At 38.0% G+C, this 13,269-nt stretch overlaps 1 protein-coding gene across 1 annotated transcript; it reads left to right on the top strand.

The window, feature by feature from the left end:
- The first annotated feature begins 10,815 nt into the window (after positions 1–10,815).
- krt15 (keratin 15) lies at positions 10,816–13,066 on the top strand. Its single transcript, XM_084930555.1, has 7 exons — positions 10,816–11,404; positions 11,581–11,663; positions 11,773–11,929; positions 12,040–12,201; positions 12,299–12,424; positions 12,519–12,736; positions 12,833–13,066. The coding sequence occupies exons 1-7, from the start codon at positions 10,877–10,879 to the stop codon at positions 12,942–12,944; spliced, it is 1,386 nt and encodes a 461-aa protein (XP_084786681.1). The 5' UTR covers positions 10,816–10,876; the 3' UTR covers positions 12,945–13,066.
- Positions 13,067–13,269: the final 203 nt, after the last annotated feature.

Raw genomic sequence — 13,269 nt, 5'->3', positions numbered from 1 at the left:
TGATTGATTGTATTTCATTCCAATATATACCGCAAATGAAAAAAATATCACTATCATTATTTTTTATTCTGAGTTATAAATGTGTTTTCACATCCAGAAGAGGAGTATATTTTGAATACTGACCTTGCTTTGGGATCATTTAATCACAGAGCTAACAGAATCAACTTAAAATATAAAGCCACTGTCTCCTGTACTTTTCTTGTTTGGCTACTGAGGTAAAAATCATAAGAGTATGTGAAAACAAATGATGTATTTAGCGTGTAATTTCATATTTAACCACCAGGTGTCGCCTTTTGTTTTCTTTTTAAAAGTGGTCCTGGCCCAACTTCAGTGGATTGATTGTATAACCTTATTTTGCTAAAGTGGAAACAGATTGTTGCTACACAAGAGACTTCTAGAAGCATGATCAGTTTCCCTTACAGAACAATAGACAAAGATCTGCAAAGAGCATAGAAATGAAGGTGCATTACAGATGCTATTTCCGAACTGTTGAAAAAATGGGTGACACTGGATCACAGGCATGGAAACACACAAAAAGGAAAGAAATAAAATATCACAGAATACCTGTGTTATGCAAGCTTGTGCTCTAAGTATGAGTGAAGATGATGTTTGATTCATCACAGGCATTTTTATTTGGGTGGAGCTGAATCAAGTGGAGGCTTGAGATCTACAAAAAGCTTCTCAGTGCTTTGACGAGTTAATCTGCTGGTTAAAATGACTCAACCCAAAACTGCCTTCTTTTCAGTGCTTTTGTATTCCAGTACTTTGCCACACTGCTCAATCCTAAGTGCTATTAAATGTAATTATCGCCCTTAATTGTAAAAGTGAACCTTGCTGTTTCAGCTGTTTTCTACACAAAGAAATATCAAGTTAAGGCAAAGCAGTCATTCATACAACTCGTCATCTAAAACTAAACCTGAACATAAGTAGTTCATACAAAAATGTACAATTGTTGGACCGTATGCAACTTTGGTTCCTAATTTATGTACATAAGGTCATGTTTTAAAGTGAAATTCAAATGTTACATTTACCTCAGGGGTTCAAATTTATGCATAATTTCAAAAGCAAAATGCAGTCACATACTTTTAATTCATTTGAAAGCCTGATGCTTAACATTGTCCACCCCAGCTGTGAAACTCAGAAACCAGTCTTACTTGTTATCATCTATCGTCCACCTGGGCCTTACACAGAGTTTCTGTCTGATTTCTCAGACTTTATATCTAATTTAGTTCTGAGCTCAAATAAAATAATTATTGTGGGTGATTTTAACATCCATGTAGATGCTAAAAATGACAGCCTCAACATGGCATTTAGTCTGTTATTAGACTCAATTGGCTTCTCTCAAAATGTAAAAGAACCCACCCACCACTTTAATCACACTCTAGATCTTGTTTTAACATATGGCATAGAAACTGAACATTTAACAGTGTTTCCTGAAAACCCTCTCCTGTCTGATCATTTCCTGATAACATTTACATTTACAATAATTGATTACACAGCGGTGGAGAGTAGATTTTATCAAAGTAGATGTCTTTCTGAAAGCGCTGTAACTAAGTTTAAGAATATAATCCACCCACTGTAATCATCTTCAATGCCCTGTACCAACACAGAGCAGAGCAGCTATCTGAACGCTACCCCAACAGAGGTTGATTATCTTGTTAATAATTTCACCTCCTCACTACGTACGACTCTGGATACTGTAGCTCCAGTGAAAACTAAGGTCTCTAATCAGAAGTACCTGACTCCGTGGTATAATTCTCAAACACGTACCCTAAAGCAGATGACTCGTAATCTGGAGAGGAAATGGCGTGTCACAAATTTAGAGGATCATCATTTAGCCTGGAGAAATAGTTTGCTGCTTTATAAGAAAGCCCTCCGCAAAGCCAGAACATCTTACTATTCATCACTGATTGAAGAAAATAAGAACAACCCCAGGTTTCTCTTCAGCACTGTAGCCAGGCTGACAAAGAGTCAGAGCTCTGTTGAGCCAACCATCCCTTTAACGTTAACTAGTAATGACTTCATGAACTTCTTCACAAATAAAATTTTTATCATTAGAGAAAAAATTACCAGTAATCATCCCACAGATGTAATATTATCTACAGCTACTCTTAGTACCATTGATGTTAAGTTAGACTCTTTTTCTCCAATTGATCTTTCTGAGTTAACTTCAATAATTACTTCCTCCAAACCATCAACGTGTCTTTTAGACCCCATTCCTACAAAACTGCTCAAAGAAGTCCTGCCATTGATTAATTCTTCGATCTTAAATATGATCAACCTATCTCTAATGGTCGGCTATGTACCACAGGCCTTCAAGCTGGCTGTGGTTAAACCTTTACTCAAAAAGCCATCTCTAGACCCAGTAGTCTTAGCTAATTATAGGCCAATCTCCAACCTTCCTTTCATATCAAAAATCCTTGAAAGAGTAGTTGTCAAACAGCTAACAGATCATCTGCAGAGGAATGGTTTATTTGAAGAGTTTCAGTCAGGTTTCAGAGCTCATCACAGCACAGAAACAGCTTTAGTGAAGGTTACAAATGATCTTCTTATGGCCTCTGACAGTGGACTCATCTCTGTGCTTGTCCTGCTAGACCTCAGTGCAGCGTTCGATACTGTCGACCATAATATCCTATTAGAGCGATTAGAACATGCTGTAGGTATTACAGGTACTGCACTGCAGTGGTTTGTATCATATCTATCTAATAGACTCCAATTTGTGCATGTAAATGGAGAGTCCTCTTCACACACTGAGGTTAATTATGGAGTTCCACAGGGTTCAGTGCTAGGACCAATTCTGTTTACATTATACATGCTTCCCTTAGGCAGCATCATTAGAAGACATAGCATACATTTTCACTGCTATGCAGATGACACCCAGCTCTATCTGTCCATGAAGCCAGATAACACACACCAATTAGTTAAACTGCAGGAATGTCTTAAAGACATAAAGACCTGGATGGCCGCTAACTTTCTGCTTCTTAATTCAGATAAAACTGAGGTTATTGTACTCGGCCCTGAAAATCTTAGAAATATGGTATCTAACCAGATTCATACTCTGGATGGCATTACCTTGGCCTCCAGTAACGCTGTGAGGAACCTTGGAGTCATTTTTGACCAGGACATGTCCTTCAACGCACATATTAAACAAATATGTAAGACTGCTTTCTTCCATTTGCGCAACATCTCTAAAATTAGAAATATCCTGTCTCAGAGTGATGCTGAAAAACTAGTTCATGCATTTATTACTTCCAGGCTGGACTACTGTAATTCATTATTATTAGGATGTCCAAAAAACTCACTGAAAAGCCTTCAGCTAATCCAAAATGCTGCAGCAAGAGTACTGACAGGGACTAGAAGGAGAGAGCATATTTCTCCTGTTTTGGCTTCCCTTCATTGGCTTCCTGTTAAATCCAGAATTGAATTCAAAATCCTGCTCCTCACATACAAGGTCTTAAATAATCAGGCCCCATCTTATCTTAATGACCTTGTAGTACCATATCACCCTATTAGAGCACTTCGCTCTCGCTCTGCAGGCCTACTTGTTGTTCCTAGAGTATTTAAAAGTAGAATGGGAGGCAGAGCCTTCAGTTTTCAGGCCCCTCTTCTGTGGAACCAGCTTCCAGTTTGGATTCGGGAGACAGAAACTATCTCTACTTTCAAGATTAGGCTTAAAACTTTCCTTTTTGCTAAAGCATATAGTTAGGGCTGGACCAGGTGACCCTGAATCCTCCCTTAGTTATGCTGCAATAGACGTAGGCTGCCGGGGGATTTCCAAGATGCATTGAGTTTTTCCTTTCCAGTCACCTTTCTCACTCACTATGTATTAATAGACCTCTCTGCATTGAATCATATCTGTTATTAACCTCTGTCTCTCTTCCACAGCATGTCTTTTATCCTGTCTTCCTTCTCTCACCCCAACCGGTCGCAGCAGATGGCCGCCCCTCCCTGAGCCTGGTTCTGCCGGAGGTTTCTTCCTGTTAAAAGGGAGTTTTTCCTTCCCACTGTCGCCAAAGTGCTTGCTCATAGGGGGTCATATGATTGTTGGGTTTTTCTCTGTATCTATGAAGCGCCTTGAGGCGACTTTTGTTGTGATTTGGCGCTATATAAATAAAATTGAATTGAATTGAATTGAATTGAATATGGTGGACAGATTCTCAGTGCACGTGTGTTTTTCTGTTGCACTCACTCTGTGTATGTTTGATAAAAAGAAACAGAAATTGTGTATTTTACTTGCTTGCCTGCATTACAGAGGGAATATTAGTACGGCATAGCATAGATATTGTGGTGTTTGACTGTGTGCACATGGTCTCTTTATCTATATCCCCAAATTTTTTAATGGTAAAAAAGCAAATCTGTCTCAGTGAACATTGTTATGCTGTCTCTGCTGTAAATTTCCAGACCTATTGAATGAGATATTCCTTGCTATAGAGGGTGTGGCCAGTCATTGCAGGGCACTGGAAGAGGCAACAGAGACCAGTTTGGGCCTGAATCATAATAACTCAAAACATTCTCAGAAAATAAAAGTACCTTATTGCACCTTTAGACATATCACAGCGTGGGCTGGTACCGTCTGTGGTACTGTCATTTTAACCTTGACATTGTCTATTTTGTACCTTTGTGGTTTGTACGTTACAAATGTTTCCTGCTCACATACAAGCCACATATATGCAGTGATAAAAAAGCATACAGCATGACTCATTAGCTTGTAGAAGCCTCTTTAGCAGCAGTAACTTGAAGTCACCTGTAACTTTATCTGTTTTTTAGATCTTTGTGGAGGAATTTTGGCAAACTCATTTGTACATTGTTGGTTCAGTTCTTTGAAGTTTGTGGGTGTTCATTTCATGCACAGCTCTCAAGAGCCTGCCACACTATTTCAATCAAGTTGGGGTCTGGATTTTGGGCCATTGCAACTCCTTGATTCTTTTCTTTTTCAGTCATTCTGTTGTAGATTTGCAAGTGTGCTTGGGATCATTGTCTTTTTGCATGACACAATTTAGGCCAAGCTTTAGATGTTAGCATCACATTCAATTTTAGAATACTTTGGTATATGGTCGACTTAGTGACTGCAAGGTGCCAAGATCCTGTGAGTGGAAAACAATCCCGCATCATTACCCCTCCTTGACCATGCTGACAGTTGCTATGAAGTGCTTGTGCTGATATGCTGTGTTTGGTTTGCCTAAAACTGTTCTGTGCATTCTGAAAAACATCTCTTTTTTGGTCTTACCTCTTCACAAGACATTGTTCCAGAAGTCTCGTGGTTTGTTCAGATGCAACTTTGCAAACCTAAGCATTGGAGCCATATTATTCTTTCTCCTGAAAACCCTTCCAAACAAGCCACATTAGTTTAGTGTATTGAATTGTTATGATCTTAACATGCTGAGGCCTGAAGAGGTTTTCAGACTTTAGGCTGTATTTGCTGTCCACTCCTGGAAAGATTGTGACTTTGTGCTAAAATACACCTGAATGCACCTGAAAATGAACCACAAAAATGTATACACGACTGGTCGCAATAGTTATATTTGTGTAGACTATACCTGTAGAGAATGAAACTGACTTTCGCTGTACCTGGAAATCTGAGAGTGCAGACATGGAGAAAGGCAGATGAGCAAAAAAAAACCCCAAATGATTCTGTAATGAATCATCAAAACTCTCGCTTTCTTGCCTAAAGGAGGGAGATATTGTTTTATACTGACTCATATGTAACATACTCACACCCAGGAAAAAGCACTCTAAGCTATTTGATCATGTCACAGCACATTTTAAACATGGCGTTCCTGTTCTCACCCCAAGCTGCATTTATTTCTGTCAATGAGGCACTTTATACTCAGGCTTGAACACGCCTTTCACATTCCAAGAAACTGGATACGTGACACAGTAAATCTGTCAGAAGAGTTATGGACACGGTTTTTGGCAAAAGTCCAGTAAGTTTAACCGCAAGTACATTTCTCCTTCACGCTATATACAATAGTCTTCCACAATGGCATAAATGTAGTGAATATTGTTTTTAGTCTTATCTTCTTAAGAGCTGATTATGCCTTTAAGTGAATGGCATCAGCACTGGTTCTCAGGAATATCTCAATTACAACCATTGATACTTCATTCATAATTTCATACTTCACACAACGGCTCACCTTGCCCTACACATACAATTACACTAATCAACAGAACTGATGTAAAACCACAGCACGGTTTTTACTGTCAAAGTAAACAAGTGTGCAAATTGTTTCACAATCAACAAGAGAGTAGTAGGCCCACACCCGAAGGCAACCGGTGACTTTTTAACAAGCAAACATCTGACACTTTTTAAATTATATATTTAGTACAAGACCTTGAACAAGACCTTTGTGAAAATTCATTTTTTTATTTTGATTTTTTCCCCCCATTGGACATAATTACAAATGCAATTCCAAAAAAGTTGGGACCCTGTGTAAAATGTAAATAGACACAGAATGACAAGATTTAGAAAATCTTCTAAACCTATATTTTACTCACAATAGAACACAGAAGGGCAATGTTTTTCACTATGTAGCATAGGCTGTCTTCTTTTAACAGCAGTCCATGAACACCTGGGAACTGAGGAGAGCAGTTGTTGGAGTTTTGAGACAGGATTGTTGTCCCATTCTTGTTTGATATAGCTGCCCAAAGTCCTGGCTCTTCTGTGTTGTGCTTTTTGTTTCATGATGCACCAGATGTTTTGAATTGGTGAAAGGATTGGAATGAATGTGGTTTAGCATACTATACTAAAACACATACTTTACTGAAATATGAAAAATCTTTGCCTGAAAAAGTTGTCAGCATTGGTGATGCCTTTCCAGAGGCAAGCTGGCAGTTTCATGGCAACTAATGCTCCCCAATGCAGAGATGCAGTCTTTCAAACTAAGCATTGATGGCAAGCTGGACGGACCCTTTCTGCTTCAGTCCAGAGAATGGAGTGTTAATATTGTCCAAAAAGAATGTCAACTTTCCATTTGTCTGACCATGGAACAGTTTTTCACTTTGCCTCAGTCCATTTTAGAATGAGCTTTGGTGGTCCAGAGAAGACAGCGGCTTTTCTGGATCATGCTCATATATTGCTTCTTCGTGGCACGATCCAGCTTTAACCTGTATTTGTGGCTGGCACAACGAATTGACAGGATCATGCCTGCTTTTAACGCAGCACCACCTGAGGGTGATCACAAGCATCTAAGTACTGATTTTCAGTTCCCTGTGCACAGAGATTTCTCCAGATTGTCTTTTTGATGATATTATGTGCTTTAGATGAAGAAATATTCAGTCTTAAGTTATACATTGAGTAACATTAAATGGGGTTTTTTTTCAGGAGATTGGTGAACCTACACTGATCTGTACCTTTGAAAAACACCTCTCTAAGATCCTCTTTTTAAACCTAATCATGTTACTAAACTGTCGCCAGTTAACCTAATTAGTTGTATTTTCCTCTACCTGTTTCTTTTCAATTCCACTTACTTTTCCAGCCTTTTCCTGCCCCCATCACAACTTTTTAGAGAAGTGTTGCAGCAGTCCAATTCAAAATGGACTCATATTTTCCTTAAACTAATACATTTCCTCAGTTTAAATGTATGACTTGAATTCTATGTTCTATTGTGAATAAAATAAGTGTTTGTGCTACTTTTCTTTACATTTGGATTTGCATCAATAGATCATTTTTTTATGAAAAAGGGAAGTGCACTCTTGGGTGTAGAAGTTAGTGGTTATATTGGAGAAATAACATCTTGGCTAATTGCTAACATAATGCTGACGGCAGGGGTGGCAAGTTTTAAAACACCTCCAAACTAACCAAACTAACTCTAATACTTCTTCATATGATGTTTCATTCTAGCACAAGGCAAGGCAAGTTTATTTGTATAGCACAATTCAACAACAAGGTGATTCAAAGTGCTTTACAGAGACATTAGAAACAAAAACAAATAAAAAGCATGATTTAAAATTGATTAAAACAAGCAAACAAACAAACAAAACAGTATATAAAATCAAAAATCAAAACAGATAAAATCAGAACAGTAGCTAAAAATCAGTAGTTAAAATGTAAGTTTTGAAATTTACATTTTCAAGTAAGTTGGAAGCCACACATTACATGTTCGGGGGAAATTGGCACGGGGCATTGCTGTCCTGGGGAAAGCAAAGCATATGTTGGATCAGAAAGCACTGCACATTTTATACTGTGCTTTACTACTGCCATATATGAGCTACTGTGTAGAGGTCTGGGGAAACACATACAAAAGTAACACACAAACAATAACTATAATACAGAAAAGGGCCATTAGATTAATAAATAATGTAGGGTACAGGGACCATACAAATGCACTCTTTGTCAAAATGCAAGCTATTAAATTCCAAGACTTGGTGAAGCTTAAAACAGCGCAAATAATGTATAAAGTAAGAAATAAATTGCTTCCCAAAGAAATCTGTAAATTGTTCATAGAAAGAGAAGGTGGGTATAACTTAAGAGGGAAATGGAATTTAAAAATACAAAGTGCTAGAACAACTTTAAAAACGATGTCTATCTCAATTGCAGGAGTTAAATTATGGAACAGTCTAACAGAAGAAATAAAAGACAGTAAAAACATAAAACAGTTTAAAGTAAAATATAAAAACCTAATTTTAAATAAGTATAAGAATGAAGAAAACGGGGTTAACCCAGGACGGTAATGATGCTGGTAATGGTGTTGTGGTTCTTTTTTGTTTTTTTTGTTTTGGTTTGTTTGTTTTTCCATAAATTGTGTATCTGCAAATATACACATTCTGTATTTTTCATATGAAAGAAACTATACTGTGGTGGGGCTTGCTAATTTCTTGTTTTTGATTTATGTATGTTTTGTTTTGTTTTGCTTTACTTTTGTTTCATATGTTGTTTGTTTAATTTAAGACAAAAAAAAATTTAATGAATGAGAGGTAAAACTTGAGGGGGTAGGGACAAATAAGTAAATACTTCTGCCTACTCCTTTTCAAACAAATAATGGAATGATATTTTGTAATGATTGTGAAGGCACATGTTTGAAATGTTTGAAATAAAATGAACTGAACTGAAGTAAGTAAAAAATATTTAAGTGAATGCACTTTGTCATGTTGTGTAGCTTTCCATTGATTTCGTGATCTACAGATCAGTGAGTATGAGATTCCTGTCTGTGCAGGTTTTGCCTAATGCCTAAGGAAACATGAGCTGTTCATCATTTTGACAGGATTCTTGACAGCAGCCAATTAGCCACACTATTAAAATGTTCATACCTAGAAGTTCATAAATGTTCCTTTGTACTCTCTCAGTAGCAAATTTATTTTTATTCAAGTAATTTATTTATTTTTAAATCAATTGTGTTGGTAGTAAAATAGTAAGAAGCTAAGTCAGCCTTGCTAAATCACTTTCATGACACTGACGCTTGTTGCTAAAAATGTTCTGTCATTTACAACACATTATTATTTCTTTAACATTTGTTTTTCTGACCAATCTTTTTGCATGTTATACACTCTAAAATGTTAATCAGCAGAAAATCCAAAAATATATATTTAGCAAATGACACTGAAGGGATAAACTTCATCTAAGTGATTCAAGTGCACTATTTGTTATTCTCTGTGCACATAAATTATCCTCTGTTATAACCAGTCAGCATCTCAGATATAATTTACAGCTGTTTAGCACATGCTAGAGACAGGTTTGCAACTTGCAAATGATTAGCAGCATCTGATTTTGCTAAGTGGTAATTGCTAAATCTACTGTGTATGTGCAAGTTCTGCAACAGTCATTTCTCTGAGGCAAAGGGAAACTTTTTACTGGCTAGAAACAAAATAAATGCATTGTTAGAATCATTTTCTACATTAAAAATGAAAAAAAAAAAGAAAAGAAAAGAATATAAAGACACTATAGAGTAAAGAGAAAAGGTAAATGTTTTGCAATTTTTCAAACCTTTCTAACATTTGCACCAGACTGATGTAGAACCGTTGAGCAAAATCCCCCAGGGTATTGTAAATGACTTAACATTGCTGTGGAGAGATGGAAAGAAGCAAACAAGCAAGAGCTTGTTCTTATTCGGGCATGATGCACACGTCAAAGTACAATGCCAAGAAAATTCAATAACAAGCAAGCACATTTCTGGTGAGCTTTCCAGCAGTGCAGTGCCAAATCTTGAATAAGGCTAAGTCTTCTTTGACATCTATAATACTCTGCTAAGCAAACCTGCAGGCTATTGCAGGGCAAAATGAACAAACACATAAAAGATCATATTTTAAGGTAACATTGAGGGAAAAAAAGATGTGTGAGAATAAGTGTGCTGCTGGCTGAGAGTCAAGTAAAAAAAAAAACAACTTGTGTTTGCAGTGCTTATTACCTTGGGAACAAAACAGGTGTGGCTTGCCTGGTTTGGCTCTTTTTTTCAAAAATTATGCTACAAAATTAATGAGGTCCCATCACCTGACAGAACAGTTTTAACTGTATAACTAACTTGAGGCATATGTTGATGGGTGTGGCTGTTTTACAATTTACACAACGTTCTGCAATAATAAAGATACTGGTGTCCTTATGCACAATAATATGGAACAACGGAATGCAGCATAATATTGAATGAAAAAATGACAATATTCAGCATGAATTGAAGCCAGTTGTAAAATTTGGATACCTTACAAATGCAGTAAATACTTAATCCTATTTTCTCCTTTTTATGATTGCACAAAATGCATATCTGTGTGAACACTTGGGCTGAACACCCATTTTAGGTAATGCTCCTCCCTTTGTGCCTGCATGACACCACCCACACTGAAGGCAGCAGCAGCTTTTTGCAGCATAAAAAGGGTCCAGCAGCAGAGATGTGCATCTCAGCCATCTCCGTCTGTTCAAGGCAGTCAGACCACCTGAGCAACTTTCACAATGCTGTCTTTGTCAACATCCAATAGCAGTTATTCTGGGCGCTTTGGAGGTTCAGGCATAGGTGGAGGTGGAGGCAGTGTCCAAAGGATGTATGCTAGAAGCGTGCACGGTGGTGCAGGTGGACACGGAGCAAGAATTTCAGTTTCTGGTGGTGGTGGTGGTGGTGGTTTTGGTTTTTCCAGTGGAGGTGGTGGTGGAGGTTTTGGTTGCAGTGCAGCCTTTGGCGGCGGTTCAGGCTTTGGTGGTGGTGGTGCAGGCTTTGGTGGTGGTGCAGGTTTTGGTGGTGGTGCAGGTTTTGGTGGTGGTGCAGGTTTTGGCGGTGGGGATATCAATGTTGGTGCCAATGAAAAGGCCACCATGCAGAACCTGAATGACCGCCTGGCCTCCTACTTGGAGAAAGTGCACAAGCTTGAGAAGGCCAACGGTGAACTTGAGCTCAAGATCAGGCAGTTCTTGGAAAATAAGACCTCCCCTTCAGCCCGTGACTACTCAGCTTATGAGGCCACTATTGCTGACCTACGAGATAAGGTATGTCACATGAGTAGTGAATCTGAATGCTATACCATGTTTTAATTTATTATGAAATGCATGGACTTTAAGAAGTTGCTTTCGAAATATAAGTCAGAATCAGTTGTTTTTAATGTTTGCACAAATATAAAGACATGTAGTAGTTATTTAAAAAATGGTATTTCATAATCACACAGATCCGGGATGCCATTTCTGTCAATGGAGGCATCTTTCTGGCCTGTGAGAATGCAAAACTGGCAGCAGATGACTTCAGAACCAAGTAAGGCATAGTAGTGGTTAAATGCTGTTGAACTTTGTGAATTTTTAATTTACACTAAACAAACACAGAACTGTTGAGATGAAATATCTCATCACTTGTGGCCTTGCAGGTATGAGAACGAGCTTTCTATGCGTACATCAGTGGAGGCAGATATTGCTGAGCTGAAGAGACTATTGGATCAGCTGACACTATGCAGATCTGACCTGGAGATGCAGATAGAAGGCCTCAAGGAGGAGCTCATTTTCCTTAAGAAAAACCACGAGGAGGTCAGTAGAAAACAATGAACAGTCATTCAAGCAAATTAAAAATGGAACAAATTTATTCAACTGTACAATACAACCAACTCAATTAAAATACTGAACCATTTGTCCACCAGGAAATGGCAGCAATGAGAACCCAGATGAGTGGTCAGATCAATGTGGAGGTGGATGCAGCACCACAACAAGATCTGAACAGTGTTTTGGCTGAGATCCGTGACCAATATGAATCTATAACTGCCAAAAAAAAGAAAGAACTTCAAGCTTGGTTTGATCAAAAGGTAGGACTGAAGAAGATCTGATTTTCAATGCATAGAATGTTGTTCGAAGTTATTTAGTGATATGTGAACTTTGCATTGAGTCTCATGTCTGTTGCAGTCAGAGGAGCTGAGCAAAGAGATGACTGCGAACACAGAAATTCTGCAAACATCCAAAACAGAAATCACTGACCTCCGTCGCACATTGCAAGGCCTGGAGATTGACTTACAGTCACAGTTAAGCATGGTAAATAAAATCATTTGGTTTTATTGGAACTCATTCACTAATCCCAGCTTCAGATTTTTGACAGATTTTCTTTACCCCTTCCTTTCTTCAATAGAAAGCAGGTTTGGAAAACTCTCTGGCTGAAACAGAGGCACGGTATTCTATGAAGCTTCAAGGCCTCCAGATGCAAGTGACAAGCATGGAGGAACAGTTGGTGCAGCTCCGTGCTGATATTGATCGCCAGAGCCAAGAATACAAGATGCTCCTCGACATCAAAACTCGCCTGGAAATGGAGATTGCAGAGTATAGGAGGCTGTTGGATGGAGAGGGCAGGTAAGAAAAATGAAGAATTCAGCCCTTTCACCATAAGCTAGTTCTGCAAATTTAAATCTTAAACTGATTTTAACACCAACTCTGTACTTTTCACAGCATTCAAAGCACTGGATCTTCCAGCGTCAAAAATAAAAAAGTGCTCGTGATCACTGAGGAAGTAAGCAATGGCAACGTGGTGTCCTCCAGTACCCACACCACCAGTACCTAAACTGTCTCAAACAGCAAACACAGCACAACTTCTGGAGTACACAAATTCCACATCTAAGTCTCTACTACATCCTTCAAATACTAAAGTGATGCAATAAAAGGCTCTCAGTTTGCTGACTTGAATTTTGTCTTATTTGTGTCTGCTTAATTTCAAATGTCATGATAGTGACAGTTCCACAGTTTTTCATCAACCAAGAAGGTATTTTTAAAAGGTATATTTATATTTCATAAGGTATTTCATGACATTGGTGAATACTAAGATAATATTAGTATTTTGACAATATAAACTTGGCTGAGAATTAAATTAAACATAACAGTAAATATAA

The sequence above is a fragment of the Perissodus microlepis genome, chromosome 6 (genome assembly GCF_051167445.1).
Source record: "Perissodus microlepis isolate ML-2025 ecotype Zambia chromosome 6, ASM5116744v1, whole genome shotgun sequence".
NCBI lineage: Eukaryota > Metazoa > Chordata > Actinopteri > Cichliformes > Cichlidae > Perissodus > Perissodus microlepis.
Note: the sequence above shows the minus strand (reverse complement) of the source record. Positions and strands in the feature narration are given on the sequence as shown.

Bases quoted from the DNA above. Each gene is read 5' to 3' on its own strand.
- krt15 (XM_084930555.1), top strand. From the start codon at position 10,877: ATGCTGTCTTTGTCAACATCCAATAGCAGTTATTCTGGGCGCTTTGGA. The intron at 11,930-12,039 runs GTCAGTAGAAAA...TTTGTCCACCAG, and splicing joins TTAAGAAAAACCACGAGGAG to GAAATGGCAGCAATGAGAAC. The intron at 12,202-12,298 runs GTAGGACTGAAG...TGTCTGTTGCAG, and splicing joins AAGCTTGGTTTGATCAAAAG to TCAGAGGAGCTGAGCAAAGA.